Source organism: Podarcis bocagei (genome assembly GCF_964188305.1).
Source record: "Podarcis bocagei genome assembly, chromosome: 12".
In the NCBI taxonomy this organism is placed as follows: domain Eukaryota; kingdom Metazoa; phylum Chordata; class Lepidosauria; order Squamata; family Lacertidae; genus Podarcis; species Podarcis bocagei.
This window is the reverse complement of record NC_138137.1, coordinates 10,097,786-10,121,491: the sequence shown is the minus strand read 5'-3', so window position 1 is coordinate 10,121,491 and position 23,706 is coordinate 10,097,786. Positions and strand designations below refer to the sequence as shown.

Sequence of the window (23,706 nt, the reverse complement as noted above, 5' to 3'; positions counted from 1 at the left end):
AGAATCCTTGAAAGATCAGTACTGTATAAGGCCAAGGATTTACAGATTTATTCTGTTTACTCATGTCTGGACAATATGAGATGCCTACACTAAAGTAAGTCTCATTTAATTCAATGAGGCTTTTCCCCAGATAAGTTGGTCTAGGATGGGGTGGATAATTTTAGGACGGCACATAGTGTCCTCTCTGGCATCTTCTGCTGGGGGTGGGAAAAACTCTGCTGAAGGTGTTTGGGACAATCTTCTGCAATGGTGCAAGGCTTTGCACATCGCCTTTGTGGAAGTTGTGGCTTGAGAATTGCTTCCTGGATTGACAAAATCATTTCATGCCGTAAAACATTAAACTGCTTTTAAATTTGGCATATTCTAGGAAGCAGCTGTTGCTACTGGTGCTGGCCTGCTTTAGGAAACAGCAGGAGGCATTTGTGTCTAAGGATTCTGCTAATGGCCTGAAATGCTGTATAGAACCTCCTTCATCTCCCGGCTCAAAACTTCAAAAGCAGTGTAGGGAGGAAGAGCAGACTACACCCTTCCAGGTATAATAAAGAACTTTGTTTTTGGACTCAAAATAGCTTCATTTGGTCTGGGCTTTTTGCATGGATGGATGGAATCATAGAATCATTCCATGGATGGTGGAATCATGGTGAATTCCAACACCTCTTTTTATTATTATAAAAAAAAGCACTGAACATAATGTATGCATTCTAAGCAGCAATGTCAAATTATACCCAATGGTGAACTCCACAACCCCTAAAAAATACAAAAGTCTCAGAATCTAAGTTTCAGAGTTCTGGTGCAATGCAATGAACTCTATGATCCAAAAGGAATGTGAAATATGGGCTCCTTGGAAAGGAGTTTCCCTATGCTAAATGGTAAACTCCTTTTGAAAATTAAGGGAGATTCAAAAGCAGATTGTGATATGACCTGGATCAGCTGTTCTAAGAAAAAAGTCAACCCGAAGCCTCACTGGGCCGGCAGAAGTCATTGGCCTCAAGCAGCTGTTTGGATTCCATCCATTGTATGCTGTTTATTAATAGGCCTTTCGAGCTGCTTCTTAAGCCTTGTTCATACATGTTTGGACATAATTTCATTACTGTACAGTTGGTGGCTGGCAGCTGACTTTACTGGAAAATCTGGCGTTTGAAGAGATCGAAAATCTCTATCTGCAGTGTTGATGCGATATGGCCGATCCACACACAAGCCATCTGTTGAGGTTGTAGCCATGTGTGCTACAACCTCATGCGGCAGCTAAAAGCCAATGCAATTCTAGGATGCATCAATAGGAGTATAGCATCTAGATCAAGGGAAGTAATAGTGCCACTGTATTCTGCTCTGGTCAGACCTCACCTGGAGTACTGTGTCCAGTTCTGGACACCACAGTTCAAAAAGGACACTGACAAACTGGAACTTGTCCAGAGGAGGGCAACCAAAATGGTCAAAGGCCTGGAAATGATGCCTTATGAGGAACGGCTAAGGGAGCTGGGCATGTTTAGCCTGGAGAAGAGGAGGTTAAGGGGTGATATGATAGCCATGTTCAAATATATAAAAGGAGGTCACATAGAGGAGGGAGAAAGGTTGTTTTCTGCTGCTCCAGAGAAGCGGACACGGAGCAATGGATCCAAACTACAAGAAAGAAGATTCCACCTAAACATTAGGAAGAACTTCCTGACAGTAAGAGCTGTTCGACAGTGGAATTTGCTGCCAAGGAGTGTGGTGGAGTCTCCAACTTTGGAGGTCTTTAAGCAGAGGCTTGACAACCATATGTCAGGAGTGCTCTGATGGTGTTTCCTGCTTGGCAGGGGGTTGGACTCGATGGCCCTTGTGGTCTCTTCCAACTCCAGGATTCTATGATTCTATTCTATGATTCTATGTGTGCGCTAGCTGTTAGTTTCCAGGTCTAGTGCAGATTGTGAAATTTTCTTTGAATTGTGAATTCTTTTTTAAAAAAAACAAAACAAAAACTCAACACCTGTTTTTAAAGAGAAGAGACATGCTAGAATTATATCAACTTGAGTCTCATTTTTAGACATATAATTTTGAAGTCTCTCCTCTTAAACTCCCCTGTGGTGAGCTGGCTCCAAAAATGGTAATGTTATGTGCAACTACGTTCTACCTGAGCTGCGTGACACGTCTGCTTGATGAGCAAAATCAGAGAGTCCTAAAAGACAGTGTATCAAGAAACGCCGCCTGCTGTCATTGAGGCCACCCACTGGATCTCAAGATTGTGGCTTCTTATTTTTGTGACTCACGTCACGGAATAGATAATTGACAGCATATATTATGCAGTTACCATATGAGTTCACACCAGTAGTTCCCCAATTATCCCACATATTGAAAAAGATATATAGATTGTCGGGCAGGGATTTTTTTTTTCTTGCTGAAAAACTTTTTCTAACAGTAAATGTAACTTCAGGTAAATGAAGCTCCTACTTTATTGCTCCTGATGAGAATGTTTCGCACTTGTTTCAGCAACTTTGGAACAGTGCTCTGAGAGATAGGAGGGATTTGTCCAAAGGTGAACACAGATTAAAGAGGACCCACCAATTGTAGGGATCAAGCTGGCAAAAGCAGACCAGCTGAGATGGATGAAAAGACCACAGGATGCAAAACAACAAATGGTGCTTACGGAACAAAGTCGGGTTCAGGTGCTAAACATTTTCCTAAAGAACCCTATGTATGCAGACCATGGAAGGGGCATGTCCACAGTTGCAGATATCACTTCAAACAAGTGATGGGTATGAGTGTGGTAACTGAAGAATATCCAAAGCCGGTAGGTTCTAGGTCAGATTCTACTTATTCCATGAGACTATCTTAAAAAGCAGAGACATCAGTTTGCCAACAAAGGTCCATATAGTTAAAGCTATTTTTTCCCCAGTAGTGATGTATGGAAGTGAGAGCTGGACCATAAAGAAGGCTGATTGTTGAAGAATTGATGCTTTTGAATTATGGTCTGGAGGAGACTCTTGAGAGTCCCATGGACTGCAAGAAGATCAAACCTATCCATTCTTAAGGAAATCAGCCCTGAGTGCTCACTAGAAGGACAGATCCTGAAGCTGAGGCTCCAATACTTTGGCCACCTCATGAGAAGAGAAGACTCCCTGGAAAAGACCCTGATGTTGGGAAAGATGGAGGGCACAAGGAGAAGGGGATGACAGAGGAAGAGATGGTTGGACAGTGTTGTCGAAGTTACCAGCATGAGTTTGACCAAACTGCGGGAGGCAGTGGAAGACAGGAGTGCCTGGAATGCTCTGGTCTATGGGGTCACGAAGAATTGGACACGACTAAATGACTAAACAACAACAAGGTGGAATCTACACACATATAAAAAACATTGTGATAATGCTTTTTTAAAATAAAAAATGATTTGAAAAATACATTGAATTTGGCATAGTTCACTTTCACCATCTAGAGTCACGTTTGTATATTGCACTTTACAACACATTTAAAACGTTTTATTTGCAGCTGTATAGCTGAGTCTTAATATTGGCATCTGATTCTTGTGCCAGCTCCCCACCCCCTGTGATGCCAAGAACATCAGGAAAACACCATTACTTTCGGCACACGAAAATACTGGAAAAGCCTGCAACAACCATATGAAAGCTGCGCTAGGCCTCAAGCACCACTCTTAGTGATGGAGGGGAAAGGGAGATTGATTCTCAAGTGAGATCAGTAATAATGGGCAACGTTACCCGAAGGATAGCTTACCTGGTATGATCAATTTTCCTTGTATTGTTCAGCCATGAGAGGCCACCATGGACAGCGTTCTCAGTTCTCATGAGGCAAAGATAAAACCCCAAAGGTCTAGTTGATGTCCATCACAAACTGATGACTTCCAGGATGAATGTTTTAGTACCCTAAGGCAAAAAGGTTGGAAGCAATGGATTTACTTAATGACATTTAAATAAAAATGTGTATTACCAGTAACTCAGTCAACAAGCTTTTTTAAGACAAAGAAATAAATTTGAGGTGACTTTTAGTTAAATAAAGTAAAGCAATTAATTGTTAAAAAGAAAGACCATCTGTAATGTTTCCTCTTTTTTATCTCTTATTTCAAGTAATAAAAAAGGAATTTTAAGAACACTTCAAAGCATAACCTTCCTTTTTAGCCCACAAATAAAGGGTTACCCTCACCAGTCAATATTGGCCACTGCTGAGGAATCAGCTAGTCTGAAATCCCCACCCCAATAGTGATCTCCACCAGGGGAGAAGAGTGCTACTGGTGGGGGATTCCAGCAATAGATTCCTGAAAAAGATCATTCCAGGGGTGGTGTAGAATTGGGCTGGTCATGAATGTGCTGGATCCAACTTCTGGTAAGGGGCCCAATTAGTTGCATAATCCATTAATTTTGGCCCTCATTTTCACTGCATACCTACTAATGTTGTAAAAGGATACCAGCAACTTCAGATAGGAGATAAATCAAGGAAATACTGCCTGAGTCATCTGAAACTTCCCTCTTATGTAAATTTAGGATGTGAACAATGGATAATTAATATATTTCAATGGGTGGAGATTGGCACACTGTAGAATTTCCATCTCAGAAGATCTACGTTTTTAGCATTTTAAATCGACACAAAAAGTTGAGATTCTGTTGAGAATCTGAAAATAGAGTTTAATGAATCACTCTAAAAGTTTTTCAGCCAGCAATACTAGAAAATTACATTGGCATTATGACTGAAGCCAATTTTATAACCGTTCCTTTAGTCAAAATTGCTATTTTGAACGAATGAATACATTGCTTTCCCTTAAATGTTTCTTGAAAGACAATTTCATTTCAAACCAGTTGTGTTTTGCCCATTCACAATGTAAACCTATCCATGCCTACTTAGAAGTAAGCCACATTGAATTCAATAGTATTTAGATCCAGTTAGGTGTATATAGGTTTGCAGTCAGAGTCTTTCAGTCACCCTGAACCAGCAAGTGCAATTCATGGTTGTTGTTGATACAGATGTGAATATACATCTTGGTGGATCTCCCCAGTTGGATCACACTGCTCAGCCTAACCACGTTGGACCTGATGAAGTTGTCTTCTGATGCAAATGGGACCACTAATTGGTAAACATTACCTGTAACTATAGGGACGCAGGTGGCGCTGTGGGTAAAAGCCTCAGCGCCTAGGGCTTGCCGATCGAAAGGTCGGCGGTTCGAATCCCTGCGGCGGGGTGCGCTCCCGTCATTCGGTCCCAGCGCCTGCCAACCTAGCAGTTCGAAAGCACCCCCGGGTGCAAGTAGATTAATAGGGACCGCTTACAAGCGGGAAGGTAAAAGGCGTTTCCGTGTGCAGCTCTGGTTCGCCAGAGCAGCGATGTCACGCTGGCCACATGACCTGGAAGTGTCTTCGGACAGTGCTGGCCCCCGGCCTCTTGAGTGAGATGGGCGCACAACCCTAGAGTCTGGCAAGACTGGCCCGTACGGGCAGGGGTACCTTAACCTTTACCTGTAACTATGGCCAATGTCTAGTGCAAGGGCGGAGAACCTTTTTCATCTGGTTGGTTCTATTGCCTTCTGAGAAAAATGGCTACATGCCAGAGGTAGACAAGGCCAGAGGTAAGTGGAACAAGGTATCAGAAGATACCTCTGGACACTAGGCTAGTTTCTAAGCACACCCACACTCCCATCTCTATCCTCCACCCAATCAAGAAGCATTATCAGAGTTCAAGGAGACATCACCAGACAAAAGCACTTGAAGAAGGTGCAATGCAGAGTCCATGAGGGGTGTGGCCTGAGAAGAGGCTGTGTGGTCTGGGGAGGACCCTAGTTCCCCTTCGCCATTTAGCTTCTCTATGATATCTTAAAAATGCATCTTAAAAAGCAGAGACATCACCTTGCCAACAAAGGTCCGTATAGTTAAAGCTATGGTTTTCCCAGTAGTGATGTATGGAAGTGAGAGCTGGACCATAAAGAAGGTTGATTGCCAAAGAATTGATGCTTTTGAATTATGGTGCTGGAGGAGACTCTTGAGAGTCCCATGGATTGCAAGAAGATCAAACCTATCCATTCTTAAGGAAATCAGCCCTGAGTGCTCACTGGAAGGACAGATCCTGAAGCTGAGGCTCCAATACTTTGGCCACCTCATGAGAAGAGAAGACTCCCTGGAAAAGACCCTGGTGTTGGGAAAGATTGAGGGCACAAGGAGAGAAGGGGATGACAGAGGACGAGATGGTTGGACAGTGTTCTCAAAGCTACGAACATGAGTTTGACCAAGCTGCGGGAGGCAGTGGAAGATAGCAGTGCCTGGTGTGCTCTGGTCCATGGGGTCACGAAGAGTCGGACACGATTAAACAACACATGATATAATGTCTATTTCCTTCTTTTGTCACAATATCTGTCCCCTGTTTTCCTCGCCTTTTTGTTTTACTTTTGCCCACAAGAGACACAGAGGAATCAATGCATGACAGAGTTAAGTTCTGAAGGCTGACTGTCAAGCTGTTTTATGAACAGGAAGGTACTGATTGCCTGACTCCATCAAATCATTCCTGATAAGTGGCCAGGTGAGATTCTATAATGAATGACTTCGGGTGGCGGGAAAGTGCGACAGGATAACCGTAAAAGGAAACAAAATGGATTAAAGTCTGAAAGGCTCTTTCTGTACTCGGCACTTTTAAATTAATATCCCTTATTAGATGTCAAGTATATGACAAACATGCTACTGGGTTATTTATATGTTTTATAACATGGACCATTTGTAGAAAAATGTATGTCCTGAGATCAGGCATTATGAACCATAAACTGTGGTCTGAGGAAAGGAAGAAAGACTGCAGCTGGTAGCCTTCCTATTGTTATTCAGTCCATCTCTCAGGCCCTGATGTTGTGCTTTCATTAATTTTTCTATTAACTTTCCCCATCAATGTGATTAAAGATTCATTAATCTGAAGCAAAGGATAAAAGTGAAATAAAGATTGGATCAAACCCATTTCATGCACTCAGATTAGAGCCAAATATTCGGGCTTTATAAAGATGTCTGGTGTAGCCATAAAACAGATGTGTGTGCAAAGGTTTTTGTTGCTGTTCTAATGTTCAAGCCAAAGATGGCCCAATTAAATCTCCACTTTGACTTCATTTGCAACCGCTCGGCTCAGCTCTCTTCAACCTCATCAGTAGGATTTATAATTGCATATATTGCTTCAAATAAAATAAAGTACTAGCAATTAACTGAGGCTGCAGTTCTGTGCCCGTTTACTTGAGAGTAAATGTGGATCCAATGGGGCTTACCTGAGTAAGCATGCATATGATTCTGTTGCATGCCATGGACTCCTCTGGTCTACATCAGGGATGGGGGAGCTGTGATCCTCCATGAGATATTCTCAGACCTCAACCGCCATCATCCCTGATCATTAGCCATGCTAGCTGGGGCAGATGACGATTAAGAGTCCAAAAGTATCTGGAAAGTCAGATTACTCATCCCAAGTATACATATTGGTGGAGGTTTCCCAAGATACAGAATTTCGCATTATTAATTTAATTCAGAATTTTCCTTAGCCTTGTTCAAGACATTCATTGACATTTTGTCAAGGAACAATCCTGATTCCTCCCCACTTTGAACTATTACGGGTGTGGGCTGTGAAAGAAATGAAAGAAATGACAATTTCTGGGGTTGACTGGGAGAAGCCATGGCAATTAAAGTTGCATAGAAATCGATAATAGGCATGTAATAGCTGACAACTGCTCCTATATCACTGTGATGTAGGAAAGACTATGGAACTGTGCTAGAATCCATAACTGTGAGACTGGGGATGTGCTAGGTTTCTCTATTCTCTGTCACATCCCAGTCATTTAGCCTCAAAGTCCTTCACATGTTGGACAGGCAAGGTCTGTGGAATGGTGCAGAAGACACTCTCTAAGACAGTTTAACTTCTTACAGAAATTTGACAGCAATCTGGTGAATGGGTCGGTTTTAATAAGCTGCTGAGGAGCAGAGGCAGGCAAATTGAACTCTACCCACCTCAAAGCTTGCTGCTGCCAGCAGGCTGCCCAGGCAGTGGCGTAGCGTGGGGGGTGCAGGGGGGGCCGGCCGCACCGGGCGCAACATCTGGGGGTTAGGGTTAGGGGGCGCAAATCCACGGGTTAGGGGGCGCAAATCCACGGGTTAGGGGGTGCAAATTACTTGCCTTGCCCCGGGTGCTGACAACCCACGCTACGCCACTGTGCCCAGTGATGGTGTGACTCCCGTGGGGGTCATCTCAAGGGGGAGACAGAAAAGTGGGTCATGCCCTTGATGTCTTTCCTTCTGGGGCACCATTGCATCCCATAAAACTGGCAGATGGTGGAGGGACCCTGGTTGAGAGAGGCAGGAAAATGGAGATATCTCAGGGAGAGAGACTCAGAAAGGAAAGGAAAGCTTTCAGGTGAAAGCTGAGAGGGTCTGTCATTATCTGGGGTAGAGGGATTACACTCTAGTTTTGTACAGGGAGATATATGCACTTGTATATTATTTCTGCACTTTAGCTCTCCTGCTGTTGATTTTCACCTCCTTTATTGTTCAGGAGCTTATTGTTATTAGATACATGCTCTGTTTTATAGGTGCACCTGAAATAAGTAGGTAATTACAGTGTCTCATAATTTTAAGTTTTTCACAGAGGTTATAGAGTTTATTGTTGGGATATTCTACACAATTTCACATAGCTGCTTAGTAGATATTCATTATGGACTATTATGTAGTTGTATAACTTTTAGATATTGGTATTGTATAGAGATTATATTTAGAGTGACTTTTTTTTTTTACGTTCTATGTTGTAAACCACTCTGTGGTTTACTGTAGAAGGTGCGAGGCTATAGCTCCACCAGCAGAGGTAAATAAGTAACAGTCTTAGGTTGCAATCCTATACTACTTCCCTGTGAGTCAGTTGCATGGAATTCAATGGCATTTACTTTTGAGTAGACATGTACTGAGTTGTGCCATGAATGTAAGGTAGGTTTGTGGCGCTGGTGGATCTAGGGATCTTTATGCCTTAATTTTCAGTCAGCATGACTAAAAATCAGATTTATGGCTCTCTGGTGAGGGTTCAAAGTAGATTTAGCTAAAATATTTGCTTATGAGGTGCTGCTGAGTAAATCCTTGGATCTGAAAAGGGTGGGGGAAATGAGACTGTGGGCATTAGACCACTTTTCAGCACCATGGAGAGCAAGCAGGCCATGGGAGTATGACTTATGTTGCCACTTGGCACTGAAGATAAAAATGAATGGAAGCCATTGGGCCCATTGAGAAAGCTTGCTTTGGATAAATTCCGTGTCCCTTATCCAATTTTGCCACTAGACCTATCATCTTCCCCAAGGCCCGATAGGATTCAATATTTTAAACCGAGCCTTCACTTTTCTTTTCCTTTATGTATACAATTCTGTTTTAATAGTGACAGCAAAGGTGAGAATATAAAAAGGCTGATATGTGTTGGACAGCAGAATGAGTGAATCAGTAAGGTAGCTGTACAGATGTTGATTAGATGTTTATCTGCAACTCATTTATTATGAATATAGTTACTTGAGTATCATTGTTAAAATAACACGGCTAAGGAAAAGTTATTATTTTAAAAGTGGAAATTGATAAAAACTGTTTTAAAAGAAGAAATTCTGTCTGACATGAGTGTGCTGTGAGCACATGAAGAATGTCTCGCTATTTGATAACTCTCCTTTGTTTGGTATGAAATAAAAGCTACTGCTTCCGAGAGGACACCTGCACAGCTGAATGGGCAGCAGTATTCAGAGAGAGGAATCCATTCACAACCTCTTTGGAGTGCAAGTATTGTCAAATTTGCCAAAGTCAATTTCTAAGGCTTGGCATTTGGCTGAGCTTTATACAGTGTCCACTACTTCCCATTGTGAACATAAATTGAGCTGGGAAGACTCAAGGCTTTATAGACGATTCCAGTAGCTGATACTTCAAGGTGCAGAATTCTTGTGGCTTCAATTGTTTTCCTGCAAGGGTTCACAAGGGAATGTCATCTCCCAGATAATTACTGTGCTGCAAAAAAAGGATACAAATCCAGATGAAGTCTGGGAAATGTCCTTGCTTCTCTACTTTGCATCTGTTGTGGAAATTGCCATTATAGCATCAGTTAGCTAGATAACATGCATCTGAAACTGCTGGCATAAAACTACCTTTTTCCTAGTTTGCACCAAGAATGAAAGGAACCGTGTGGAATTCACAACGAGATTCTTTTTGTATTGCCATCAATTGAAAGCAAATTGGTGAAACTGCGATTCCAGTTTATTAATTAAGTGAACTGACCCCGAAGGTTGATGTTGAACTGTTGGAAGTGTCAAACTAATCAAGCAAAGTCCGCAGAGGCACAGCAACCTTGAGGAAAAATGTGTAATAGGCCTTAGAGGCAATAGTCCATAGTCGTAGGAACCGATGGAAGGATCAGTCTGTTTTTGGGCTGTGTTGGTTCTGGATGTGTTCATTCATGAATCCATTCCATAACACTGGACCAATAATTGGTCTCACCCTTATTGTGTCTCAGTTTTTAGAGCTGGAAAGGGTTCAGAAAGGGGCAAACAGAATAGTAGAATAGCCCCCCCCCCCCAGGAAATGTTCCAACGCTGGTACTTTTTAGCTAAAGGAAAAAGCAAGAGGAGACACGACAGAGGTGTATAAAAGTATCCATGAGACAATGGCTAGAGAAAAGTTTTTCTCTGTCACTTATAAATACTTATAAATAAGATAACTTGGGGGCATTGAATGTTGGAAGTTGCAGGGCAGGCAAAACAAAGTGCTTCTTCACATGGCACATAGTTGACAGAACCACAGGAGATGCTGATGACCATCACCCTGGATGGCCTTCAAAGAGAAGAAGACAATTTCATGAAGGAGGAGGCTATCAATGGCTACAAGGGCCATGTTCTACCACCACTGTCAAAAGTAGTATACCTCTGAATACCACTTGCTGGAACAGCAAGAGGAGAAGGCTGCTGCACTCATATCCTGTTTTGTGGGATTCCACTGCGAGAACACAGTGCAATGCTTGATGGACCTTTGGCTTGATCCAGCAGATTTCTTTAAAACGCCTGTTATTTCTGTACATATTTTTTTCACAAAACATGCACTGTAAAAAAAAAAAAGAGACAACCTTGAAAACACTCATATGGGTAAACACTGTGGTGCATTTTAAAACCTAGAACTATGTAGAAAAATTGAGAGAAGTGCGAAAACCAGAAGATAACTGTGTTAGTTCAAGAAACATGAACCAGGTCGGTTTGCTTTAAAGGCCAGGCCAAACAAAACCCCGAAACACCTCATGCCGCAGGTAAGAAACAGCTCAAATATGTCTTTATAGCCAATATTATATGAAGAAATGTTTTTAAAACTCCAAGGAAAATATTTTCTCCTCTCCTGCTGTTAGCTTATTTTCCCCAAGTAGCAAATTAGAAGGTTTGGGGGAAATGGGTGAAGAAAGATGTGAAGGAGGAATAAAATTCTAAAGTCGAACCTCAGTTTATTATATGGAATATGGTTTTGTTTGATGGCTTTCTTTTCATGCTCTCATTGTGATACGTTTCTGTCAGAGACAATGTAGACAGGCAAAGAGTATTTTCTGAGAAAAGTACTTCCCTGAGCAAAGGAGGAGAACTAATTTAGACAGGCTCTACAAAGAGTTCTATGTGGGCAGGCCTTTGCTGGAGTCCAATTAGAGTGAATGGAGTCCTGCTAATCCACCCACATGCTAGCAATTTCAGGATTGCAACCGCAATTCCGTGCCTGTGTTTTATTTTGGTGGGTTGTTGTTTTTTAGCATGGCCGTTTCAATCAACCAGCCTAAGGTCTAGACCTCAATAAGGTTTCAGACTGTATCTGAGCAGCACTTTAGATGCATGAGGACTTACACGAATAACTGCTCTTCTGTATACTAAAATAAAAATATTTCCCAGAGTTACATGTTCAGCAGATGGGATTTAGTCTTCCCCCAGAGGTGATAGTTTTCTATATAGAAGGATTTCCCCCTATGAAGGAGCATTCAATCACATATGTCCCTACTGTCATCTGAAGGAGTACAGCCCAAGACTATATCAGTGAGAAGTAGGATGGATTTTCTTAGCATTTTTGCTTCTCGTGTTTCTGAGCCTTCCTGATACCGCTCTCGATTCTCTTCCTTTGACCAGGCAAACTGTCCCAACTGCATGACTTCCGACTTGTAGCTAAAGCCTTCATAATAGTCACTGCAGTATACCAGCTCTATAAATGGTGCATTTTAAAATGCACACTTAAAAACTAGGAAAATACTGCCCTCATCCTATTATTGTGGTAGCAACAAAATAAATCTGCCATGCTAGTATTTGTCTGTTTGATAAAACAAAGTTTCTGGTATATTTTCTATGCATCTATGAACCCAGCAATCTACCCATTTAAATTGGCCAACTCTGTGACATTAGACCATGCAAACATTTTTGTTCCTGACTGCGGAATGAACACACACACGCATTTATATATAGGGTAACACTACAACCAGGTACCTGCAGTAAACAGGAGCATGCAAAATGAACTGCATCCTCCACAACTCCTCAGGATATACAGTGGTACCTCAGGTTCCATATGCTTCAGGTTACATGCGCTTCAGGTTACAGACTCCGCTAACCCACAAATAGTGCTTCAGGTTAAGAACTTTGCTTCAGGGTGAGAACAGAAATCGTGCTCTGGCGGCGCAGTGGCAGCAGGAGGCCCCATTAGCTAAAGTGGTGCTCCAGGTTAAGAACAGTTTCAGGTTAAGAATGGACCTCCGGAACAATTAAGTACTTAACCCGAGGTACCACTGTAGTACGGAAAGGGGGTCTGATTTTTTATGATATGGCATCTGTCAAAGTAAGGTGACAGTATCAAATTCCCAAACATTAATAGTCTTCTGACTTTACCTTTCCTAATCTGAACTTGGTGCTTCATACCAACACTGGACAAATGACTAACAAAAGAAGAACGAGAAGAAAGAAAGAGAGCTTGACTGCTTGGCCTCCACAAATGTGTCCTGCCATAATTGCTTTATTGTTGCTCCTCATTTGCACACTTGTCACAACTGTTTGCTTCACGTTTCGTATCGTCCATTTATTAGCAGAAAGGAACCATAGATTTCCCTGCCTGTTTTCATTGTGCAGATGAAGTCTGCTAAGGAGAACCCATTTGTAAGGGCTGTTCCCTTCCCAAGTCTCAAATGCTTACACTTGACCACATTAATTTCCGTTTTAACCTGGCAACTGATTTATTGACAATGTGGCAAAGCAATTAACAGGGGACTCAACCTAGTGTTGCTTTGGTGGTAAACAGTATTTAATCTGCCTGTTTCTATTAAGCAAGGCCAATTACACGGTTACATGCTGGAACTGAGCATGGCAGGTATATCAAGTCCCAATGCTTTTATGTTGTTGTGGTAGCACTGCCCTGGGGTATGCTTAATGGGAGTGCCAACACAACCCCGAGCCCAGAGACATCTCTGTGATGCCGATAAGAGTCTGAAAATGTAGCTGTGAAAGGAGAGCCAAAGAATAAAGAGCCGAAGGGACGGAATAAGTATCACAGACAAATGTGTACAACAAAGCTTCAATGGCTGCTTCTTCAAGGCAAAATAACTTCTGTAGACAGCAGTTTTCAGCAGCGGTGGGAGAAAGGTGCTTAGACCTCCCACCATCCACTAATTTTATCTACTGCAGCTCCCCCCAACAGCATTCCACATATTCAGGAGGCAAACAAAAGTCCGAAACCCTGCAGGGAGGAAAATGAACTGTGACTAGAGATGGACAAGCATCCAAGATAACCTGAGATTACCTCAGAAACTACTGACGTTCTTTAAAAGAAGAAGAAGAAGACTTCTTCTTATTTTGGAAGAACTCAGGCCATTTTTATAAGCCAGTTCAGGCCTCTTAGAAATGACCTTGTCCCACTAACTCCCTGTCTCTGCCGCCTAACTTCCGAAACTTCCTTACCTTACCTCACCTGACAAGCAGCAGCAGGACCAGGAAATCCTGGCCACAGTGGCTCATGCAGTGGTTACTTCAAGACGACATCCCTGCAATGTGCTCTTTGTAGGGCTCCCCTGTTGCTTGCTCCGGAAGCTGAAGTTAGTGCATAATGCTGCAGCGTGGTTGCTGACAGGAGTGAGACCTTGTCAGCATATAACATCCTGGCTCAGAGACCTGCACTGTTTGCCAATTTGCTGCTGAGCTAAGTTCAAGGTGTTACTATTAGTATGTGAAGGCCTTTGGTCAGGGTTCAGTCTGATTTTTTTTCTTTCTGTATAAGAACAAGCATTAAAGATGCCTCCTGGCCCGCTCACAGGTCCTTTATAAGACCAGTGGTAACAGTTGGCCCTGGAGAATATTAACCACTCTCAATTTTACCCGTGGACTGCCATCTGTCCAGATTTTAATTTGCTCTGATCTAATTTTAAGATGTACAGTCATACCTCGGGTTGAAGGAGCTTCGGGATAAGTATTTTGGGGTTGCATGCTGCGGTGACCCAGAAGTAACGGAGCGCGTTACTTCTAGGTTTTGCCGCTCGTGCATGCTCAGGTCAAAATGACGTCACGCGCATGCGCAGAAGCGGCAAATCGCGACCCGCGCACGCACAGACATGGGTTGCATTTGCTTCTGGATGCGTTCGCATCCAGAGGTACCACTGTATTTTAATTAATTGATTGCCTGTTTTTATGTTCTTATGTTCTTTGTATACTGTGTTAGTTTTATGATGTTAGCCGCCCTGAGCCTGGCTCCGGCTGGGGTACAAATAAAACATTGTTATTATTGTTAATTTATTATAACAACTTGGTGCCATTTTACTTGCAAGATGGTCTTGCCCCCACTTGCTTTTACAGGTGATGCATAATACTTATTCCACATTTGTAAGAAGTCCATCTCTTGGTGTGGCAAGAGAACTCCCTGTCTATTGACCTTCACTGTACTCGTTTTGGCACCTGCTTAGGAAAGCCTATGCAGACACGCAGAATTTTGATATTTGTTTTACTCTGATTTTTAGCTTATTGTTGATTTTAATTATTTTCTGAATGTTTTGAATAATTGTTTTAAACTGCTCTTCACTGATACTTTTATTGTTCCATTCTTTTTTTGCAAACCACTTTGAGGTTTTTTTTACAATCAAGCAATACACAAATCTTGTGAAATAAATAAATTCTGCATGATCAATAGATAAGATGCAATCAAGATATAACACCTGGGACACTGAACCACGAATGCGAGGACAGTAGAAAAACCACAGTTCAATATTATGCTTTTTCACTTTTTGCCCGTTTATGTTCGTTCAATATCCCAGGTGCTGTTTCTTGATTTAATATGATTGGCCTAGGTTTCGTTTTACCTCACTGCAAAAACTCTTCAGGAGTGCCTCATTTCAGAAGATTTACAGATTATAAAATATTTAAGACATTGACTCAGATTTCCCAGAGTTACTTCTATTGACGTCAATAAAGAAAGGGTGATTTTGGCTTGGAAATAGGTTTTCTGCTAGGAAGTAAATAACAGGACAATAAACCTGCCCTCGGAGATTCATATTAGCATACTGAGGTTTGTAAGTAACTATGTTATGCACTTAAAAACATATTTGAACATCCAAATATAAGATCTCATTATTTTTTTAAAAAAACACAAAAAATTCCATCTAATCTTTTTTATAAAGTTTTAATGTACCGCATAGTGTTTTTCATATTTCGTCCCAGCACAGTTTAAGTTGGAGAGGTGCAAACTCTATACAGAGAATGCTCTTTTGAAATCCTAGCACAGAACAACTTCTGGTTTCCTCTCCATCCTCCTGCCTTGCAAAGATACAGTGAACACTTAAGGAATTTTCAGGCACAATCCCTAGATTCTTAAGGCTGAGGGGAGAAGTTGGAGACTAGAAAATTTTACATTTCTAGGACTCAGCATTAAACAACTAGATCTTCCTGTGTTTTTTCAGTTCTGCTTATACTAAGAGACAGGAAGTCTCTGATTGACAGGAAATTTAGGGCTCAACAGACCAAAGGACAGTTGCACTCTAGCACTGGATTTTAGGTTACAGGAAAAAATGATGATGGGCCGGGGCGGACTTTGGTCTTTCCGATTCCAGTGGTGGCCTGTGCAAGGCCAAAATTTGGTACTCCCCACCTTGTCTTCATTCTGTTCAATTCACTATGTCACAGTTACAATGCCCTCGTGAGTGGGCAATGGTTCACCAAGACTATCAGTCTGGCCTGATATAAAGCAGCTTCCTCTGTTCCTACACAACTCAAATGAACTGAAAATAAATTCACCATTAACTTCTCTCTGTTATGTCTACAGTACGTGCGCCACACAAGGACATCGTAAACATTACTGAAACATGTTTCAATTTGCAACCGCCTGCTGGCTTACTGGGATAATGAGAGGAAAGATCTGCATGGCAGATGGCTCAATGGATGACTGTCTCTCAGCCATCCAGCCCTCTCCATCCCTAGATTAATTTCACTGTTGCGAGGGACAACGGAGGTGCTGAAATCTAATCATTTCGACTTTGAAAATCTTCCTTCTTTCAAGAACCGAACCCAACCTGCATAGAAAGTTATTTGGCTTGGAGACGGCATAGAAAGAAAGTCTCTCCTCCCCAGCTTCTTCAGACTCCAGAACCTAAAAAGAGACTTGCATCCTTTACACCACTAATGGAGTGCTCCCAGCTTATCCACCCCACCTCTGTCAAAAAAATAATAATGCAAAAGTGGTGGTGGGGAGGATCCCATTCTTGCAACAGAGCAGGACTTGGCACATGGCCTGATAGGATTAAAGAGATTTCTAGATGCAGAAGAAGAGCTATTCTGGACATTTGTCGTTGTTCAGTCGTTTAGTTGTGTCCGACTCTTTGTGACCCCATGGACCATAAAGATGGCTGAGAAAAGCTGGACCATAAAGATGGCTGATCGCCGAAGAATTGATGCTTTTGAATTATGGTGCTGGAGGAGATTCTTGAGAGTCCCATGGACTGCAAGAAGATCAAACCGATCCATTCTGAAGGAAATCAGCCCTGAGTGCTCACTGGAAGGACAGATCCTGAAGATGAGGCTCTAATACTTTGGCCACCTCATGAGAAGATAAGACTCCCTGGAAAATACCCTGATGTTGGCACAAGAAGAAGGGGACGACAGAGGACGAGATGGCTGAATAGTGTTCTCAAAGCTACCAGCATAGCGGTCAACATTTCCCCTTTTTCAAGGGAAATTCCCTTATTCTGAATAGGATTTCCCCTTAAAAAAGGGGGAAAGTTGACAGCTATGATTCTGGATCAGGCCAAAGGCCCTTCTAGTCCAGCATTCTGTCCTCTAAGTGGAAAACCTGGATGCCTGTGGGAAGCCCTCAACAAGACATGAGCACAATAGTCCTCTCTTGCTGTAGGATTTATGTAGCTGACAGCAGAATCCAAACAAGTATTACAAACATCTAGCAATCATCAGGAAAATTAATCAATTTACTCCGGATGGTAGGATCTCCCTCATCTTTGGAGTTGGGGAGTGGAGATAGAATCACAGAATCATAGAGTTAGAAGGGATCATGAGGAACATCTAGTGATACGCATTGCACCCTGTACACTAAGTTTCACCACTTATAGTTTACAGTTGTCTCACAGTACATCATAGGTTTGGTCCATGGTTGTCACTAAGGCAAGTGAGGGCAAGTGAGATTGAAAGGAAGGAAGGGAAAAACAAGTACTGTATTTTTTGCTCTCTAAGACTCACTTTTTCCCTCCTAAAAAGTAACGGGAAATGTTTGTGCATCTTATGGAGCGGATGCAGGCTGCGCAGCTATCCCAGAAGCCAGAACAGCAAGAGGGATTGCTGCTTTCACTGTGCAGCGATCCCTCTTGCTGTTCTGGCTTCTGAGATTCAGAATATTTTTTTTCTTGTTTTCCTCCTCCAAAAACTAGGTGCATCTTGTGGTCTGGTGCGTCTTGTAGAGCGAAAAATACGGTAAGTGATTGTTTTTTGGGAGGAGTGCCAATAAGTCACTGGCAAAGAGAGGCTCTGACCCTCTCTTTCAGCTCTAATTGTCACCCACTATGTGCCCAATATAGGGACGTGGGTGGCGCCTCAGCGCCTAGGACTTGCCGATCGCATGGTCGGTGGTTCGAAGTCCCAAGGCGGGGTGCGCTCCCGTTGCTCGGTCCCAGCGCCTGCCAACCTAGCAGTTCGAAAGCACCTCCGGGTGCAAGTAGATAAATAGGGACCGCTTACTGGCGGGAAGGTAAACGGCGTTTCTGTGTGCAGCTCTGGCTCGCCAGATGCGGCTTTGTCACGCTGGCCACGTGACCCGGAAGTGTCTCCGGACAGCGCTGGCCCCCGGCCTCTAGAGTGAGATGGGTGCACAACGCTAGAGTCTGTCAAGACAGGCCCGTACGGGCAGGGGTACCTTTACCTTTTTATGTGCCCAATATTTCTCTGTGATGTTCATATTGGCAGATTGCTCCATGCCATTATCTATCTATCTGTCTATCTATCTATCTACACACACACACACACACACACACACACACACACACACACACACAAACATTTTTATTGGGTTTTTTAAACATATCATTTTCAACAATCATATAACATAACTTCTTATCTTATGCAATATTTTAGACTTCCGTCAACTCCTCTGATGATTTTTCATTCTCTATCACTTATTCTGCATTTCTTAATTACCCTTAATTATCATTAACTAGTAACTCTCCTCATAGTCTTTCTTGCAATATTTCAAATAGCCCTCCTTACAAAACTTCTTGCAGTCCTCCTAGCGTAATCTGTTCATTACAATTACTTTTCAAATTGTTCATATATTTACGCCAGTCTTCTAAGAATCTCTGGTCCCGCAGGTTTCAAACCCTTCCAGTTAATTTATCTAATTCTGCATAGTCCATGCTCCGTGCCATTCTCAACCCCGTATGCCCGTCTGCATGTGCCAAGGGAAAGGTGTGCAAAGGGAAATGCTTCTATACAGATCAGAACAACACTAAGATGCCATCACTTTCCTTTCCTCTCTCCTGTCCTTGTCTTTTTGCAGTTTTTCTCCTTCATGCTCTTTGGCAGTGTGGCTGAATGTTGATGAGCCAAAGGGCCAGATAAAACTAGGAGATAATGAGCAAATATTTTCCCATTCTTGGTGGCTCTCCTTAACAAGCATTGATTATTTCTTACTCATCTACTCCCCTAATTTTAATGAATGGCCACTCTGACAGGTGCTGAATATTTATCACTGTACTGCATTTGTTAAACCATAATATAAATATTCCGATTAATCTTTCTGCCCAATTGACTTTCAGAATGCAAATGGAATGGAAATGGGGGAGAGATGATTGGATGTCACAAACTGCTTAATTGATAATGGTGACATATCTGGAGCAGCAGTACAGGGAAAGGGAAGAATATTCTGAAAACAGTCATTTGGGAATATTTAAGATAGGAGAACAACAGCAGAGGTCATTGCCAGGGAAACAAAAATCTTGTGCCACAACACTTTCCACAATGTAAAAACCCACAGATCCTGGCCTATTTTTATTATTGGGAAAGGTAAGCAAAGTTTTTAAAGGGCAGTGGTGATTAATTGATTTTTAAATATTTATATGTCACTTTTCTGGGCAAAGATCATGCATGATGACAAGCTCTGAGCATTCTTTAAAAACTAACTGAAAGTTACTCAGAAATGTGAGAGGATTATTTAAACAAAATTACCGCTTTTCCACCTACCTGCCTAATTATATATATTGGTTTCTGTTATTCAAAAAGAAATTGATAAGTATAATCTAATTTTCAGAGAGATGAATCAAAATTTTGCTTGATCTAGCTTGGCTTTTTCATCTGAAACCACATAGAATTTCTAGTCTACCCTGTTATCCCAGGTAATAAAGCAAGAATAACCATTGAGGGCTGTTGATTATGGTGGATCTGTTGAATGGAATTTGGGATAAGTGTCATGCGCTCTTGAGGGCTGCAGCTCATCTGTGAATCTGGTTTTAACAAACCTCTGCCTGCTCACCCAGCTGGGTTGAGCAATTTCCTTTTGACAGGTGAATAAAACATCATTAATTTATTTCATTCTTGCTGTCAAGGCAAGAGTGTTGGCGAATATAGCAGGCTGTTTACATTTCATGACAATTTTGCTGTGCTAAATTAAACCCATACTAGCAGTGAGCAGAGCAGCGTTGGAAATGACCCTCTCTGTCTGAAGCTTCTCACGAGCCTAATAATCTTGTTATCTCTGCTAGCAAGCAGCTGCAGTAAATTTGATCTAGGACATAATTTGACCAATAGACACTTGAATCCTAAAAAGTTATGCTTCATATAAATTTGACAAAAACTGACCCCCGAGTCCAATTTTGCCATTCCTGTTTGAACAAAAATCCCACAGTAATACTATGGTTGGAGAAAAAATTGAGGTGGGTCTGTTTCACCGGGCTCTTTGTATGATCAAGGTGTCTCCCCTGCCAGGTAAGTATCACCTGGCTCTTTGTATGGCCTCTATAAAACCCCTGTCTCCATAAGGGCCTCTCACCATCTTGTAAACATGTTCCTGAAAACTACAGAAAAAATTAAAAATGGCCCCACTCTATATTGCAATATTTCCCTTCAGTTAACTTTTGGAAAAGTAATACGTGTTCTCATTTCTGTAAATCTTAATAAACTGTATTACACCTTGCGTTTCTGGAAGTTCTTAGTTTAACTCGACTAAAACGGCTAGTTAAAATGAACTACTTTCTCAGTTGTTTCATTTTAATTACGCCGATAATTCATACCCTTCCCTCCCACTTAATTCTATTCTACCTCATATCTAAAAGCATTCTTCATTTCAAAAAGAGGAATAAACTTTTAGTTTGGTAAACTGTGGAATGAGGGATGTGACATGCTGAAGAATCAACTCATTAAGCTTTAATGCTACTAATGCTCTTAACACTAATTACCCGTTCATTAAGTTGATTGTCTTAGCAGAAAATCTGCGTCCACTTCTCTGCTGGTTCATCACATTAATTTGCATGTTCCAAGCAAGAAAGAAACAACAAAAATTAACAAAGTTAATTCTAAAAGACTTGAGAGGATATGACACTGTTAAAATTATTTATTGGTGGGAAGTTACTTAATGCTTCACCGCTGCTCTGAATGTTGCCATTTCATATCATGTCTTGAAAGACAGGTGTATCACGCTGCTCAAGTAATCAAATTTATTAATATGAGGACATTGCGTCCAGGGAATTTGAATGTGCAGAAAGATGCATTTAAGTCCATCAACTACTTGTGGAAGAATAAACAAAAGATTGATAGTTACACTGGGATACAGGGTCCAGGTAACATTGCAAAAAGGTCTCTAAATAGGAGATAGTAGTTTCTTATCCATAGCTGCTCTTGTACATAGTTTTCATGCCAGATTTATTGAGATTTTCCATTGACACATATATTTCACATAGGAATCAGCTCCCAATGAGCTGATTGCCTGGTGTGAATATTCCAAGGTCTCATTGACTTCAATGAAAGAGTTGTACAATCCAGAACAATCAAATGTGTGGCTTGGGGCATATACAATATTACAAAAACAGCAAAGCTTTAAATGGCAGCCGCCACCCCCTCCATAATGCGTGATACAGCTTCTTCCATCATTCTCAGGTGCAATTACACTGTTTGTTTGCCCAGCCGCCACCAGTGATGTGGAGTAGAGATGGGCGATTGTGCAGCATAATAGTGTTAGGAGGGGAATAGGGAAAATTTCCACCATGTTTCAGTGGCAACTCCAAATGATGCTGTCAAATAACTCTGAAAATTAAGCACATTGGGCTTGATTCATTCGTTGCACTTAATTCCCATTGAAATCAAAGGAATTTAACCCAGCTATGACTAACTTTTTAGACTGATTTCAGTGGGAATTAAGTGCAACGAATGAATCAAGCCCAATGTGTTTAATTTTCAGAGTTACAGGCAACAAACTTAGTCCAGATCCAACCCATTATACCAGCCCATTTTAAAGATAATAATTGCAAATTATCTGAAAAGTGAGTTTCAGCTGAAGAAAGACGCCAAAGATTAGGTGCAGGACCCAAAATTAAGCATTTAGAGGTCCCACTGATTTCACAGAAAGAGACAGCTTCCAGTTGAATTAATTGGAGTTTAAGTTTGGCTGGACTCTGGAATATATTTCTAGCTCCAATTCGTATTTGTTACTATACTTTTGAATACTTTCAAATTGCTATGCCCCTCATTGCCCAGTCTGTGTAACTGCCCCCCACTTTATGTAAAACTTACAAAGTACTTAATTAGCTATTAACTCTGGAAGAGAAATAGTGTCCAATGGGAAGGTAACTTATAATTATATAGTGTTATGATCAATTAGTTTCGCCACAGAGTGTGTGTGTGTTGGGCAACACCTGCCCTTGGAAGACTGACAATTGACCATCCATCATGATGTAAGGAGCATATCCCTGAAAGCCATATGGCCAGGTTAACAGCGGAAAGTCTATGTCTACGAGCACATAATTAATGAGTGCAGATAATTATTATCTGTTCTGTAGAGAAGAGATTATGTAATACTGAAAGAAGATGCAGTCCAACTCATTTGCAGGAAAATGGGAATGATGATATTCCTTATCTACAGACGTCTGATTGTGGCTTAGAGAAGAAGATTAGATGTTAACACAAGTTCAGAATTACTGGTTTTTAGCATCAAATGGCATGCGTCTGAATTCAGCAAAGCCTGTAATAAGTTTACAATGCATAATGCTGTATTTGATAAATGAGAGCATTCATACTAACACTAATAGTATCTTATTTTTGTGTGTTGATAAGATCAACTTTTCACTGATATAGTTTTATCTTAATCTCTTCCCCATCTAATTTTAGATTTATCTCCCACCATGTGCAATTTCATCCAGATCTTGAATATTAGATAATAATCCAAATATTTATATATACACACACATCCCACCTGTGGGAGAGGCTAATCACAGATTTCTCATCTTTGAAATCTGGGGGTGGAAAAAGAGTTGGTAAGCATGGGCTCCTCTTTCTCCTCCCATCAATTCATGGCCTGTACATTTTCATTTATCAGCGTAGGGATAGAAGATTTAAAATAGATGCAAGAGACCTTGCACAATTTCCGGCTAAGCTTTTCTATGATATTACCTTGGATTAAAAACTCATAAAAATGAGATGGTGGGGACAGGGAGAAATACTGACCAGATGGCAGCTCTCATTTTCAGGTTTTGCCACTCTACTCTGACAGGATTGTGCTGCTTTGTGGTGAGATTCATTAGAGTTGAATTGGCTGTTTTTAGAAAGAAGAACCAGCTAAATTGCTGAGGTGTAGAAATTTCTACTCATATCATAATTACAGGTGGGCAGTGAAGTGTGTAATTAGTAATTTAGGTAAAGAAGGATGTTTCGAGAGCAAGCAACAGTGATTTCCCTCTGCTAGTTTTTGTTGCCCTGAAAAAGCCTTTTAAAACATTGTAACAACAAAAATTAAATATGTGAGGCTGCCCTTTTATGGGTGTTCTGTAGGTATGTTTTAATCATTGTATTTTAATTGTTGGCTTTTTCATGGTTTTATTAATATTTTGCTTTGCTTTGTTTTGTTTTTTTAAAAAAGCAACCAGTGTTTTCATTGAAAAGGAAAGCGTTCCCACACTATATTATATGGAAAGGAAAAGAGTAACAAGCAAAAACAGGAGAACTGAAACATGGTTGGAAATATACAGCATTCATATATCATTATGATGTGCTTTATCCCATTAGAATGGGCATTACACCAC

The 23,706-nt window shown here is 41.3% G+C and overlaps 1 protein-coding gene across 6 annotated transcripts in view; it reads right to left on the bottom strand.

The window, feature by feature from the left end:
* LOC308570203 (uncharacterized protein) overlaps positions 1-23,706 on the bottom strand; it is a 91,839-nt gene that overhangs the window by 58,838 nt on the left and 9,295 nt on the right. For 2 of the 6 annotated variants that reach the window (XR_014000967.1, XR_014000968.1), the window contains exons 1-2: positions 20,872-20,951; positions 3,703-3,851 (exon numbers count right to left, since the gene is read on the bottom strand). Coding sequence is in view for 1 of the 6 variants with exons in the window: in XM_081165028.1 (XP_081021154.1) it covers positions 20,872-20,945 (74 nt within the window). In the remaining 5 variants the exon portion in view is untranslated. Of the gene's footprint in view, positions 1-3,702; positions 3,852-20,871; positions 20,952-23,706 lie in introns of those variants that run through there. The other 4 variants (XR_014000969.1, XM_081165029.1, XR_014000966.1 and 1 more) reach the window with 3 other exon arrangements.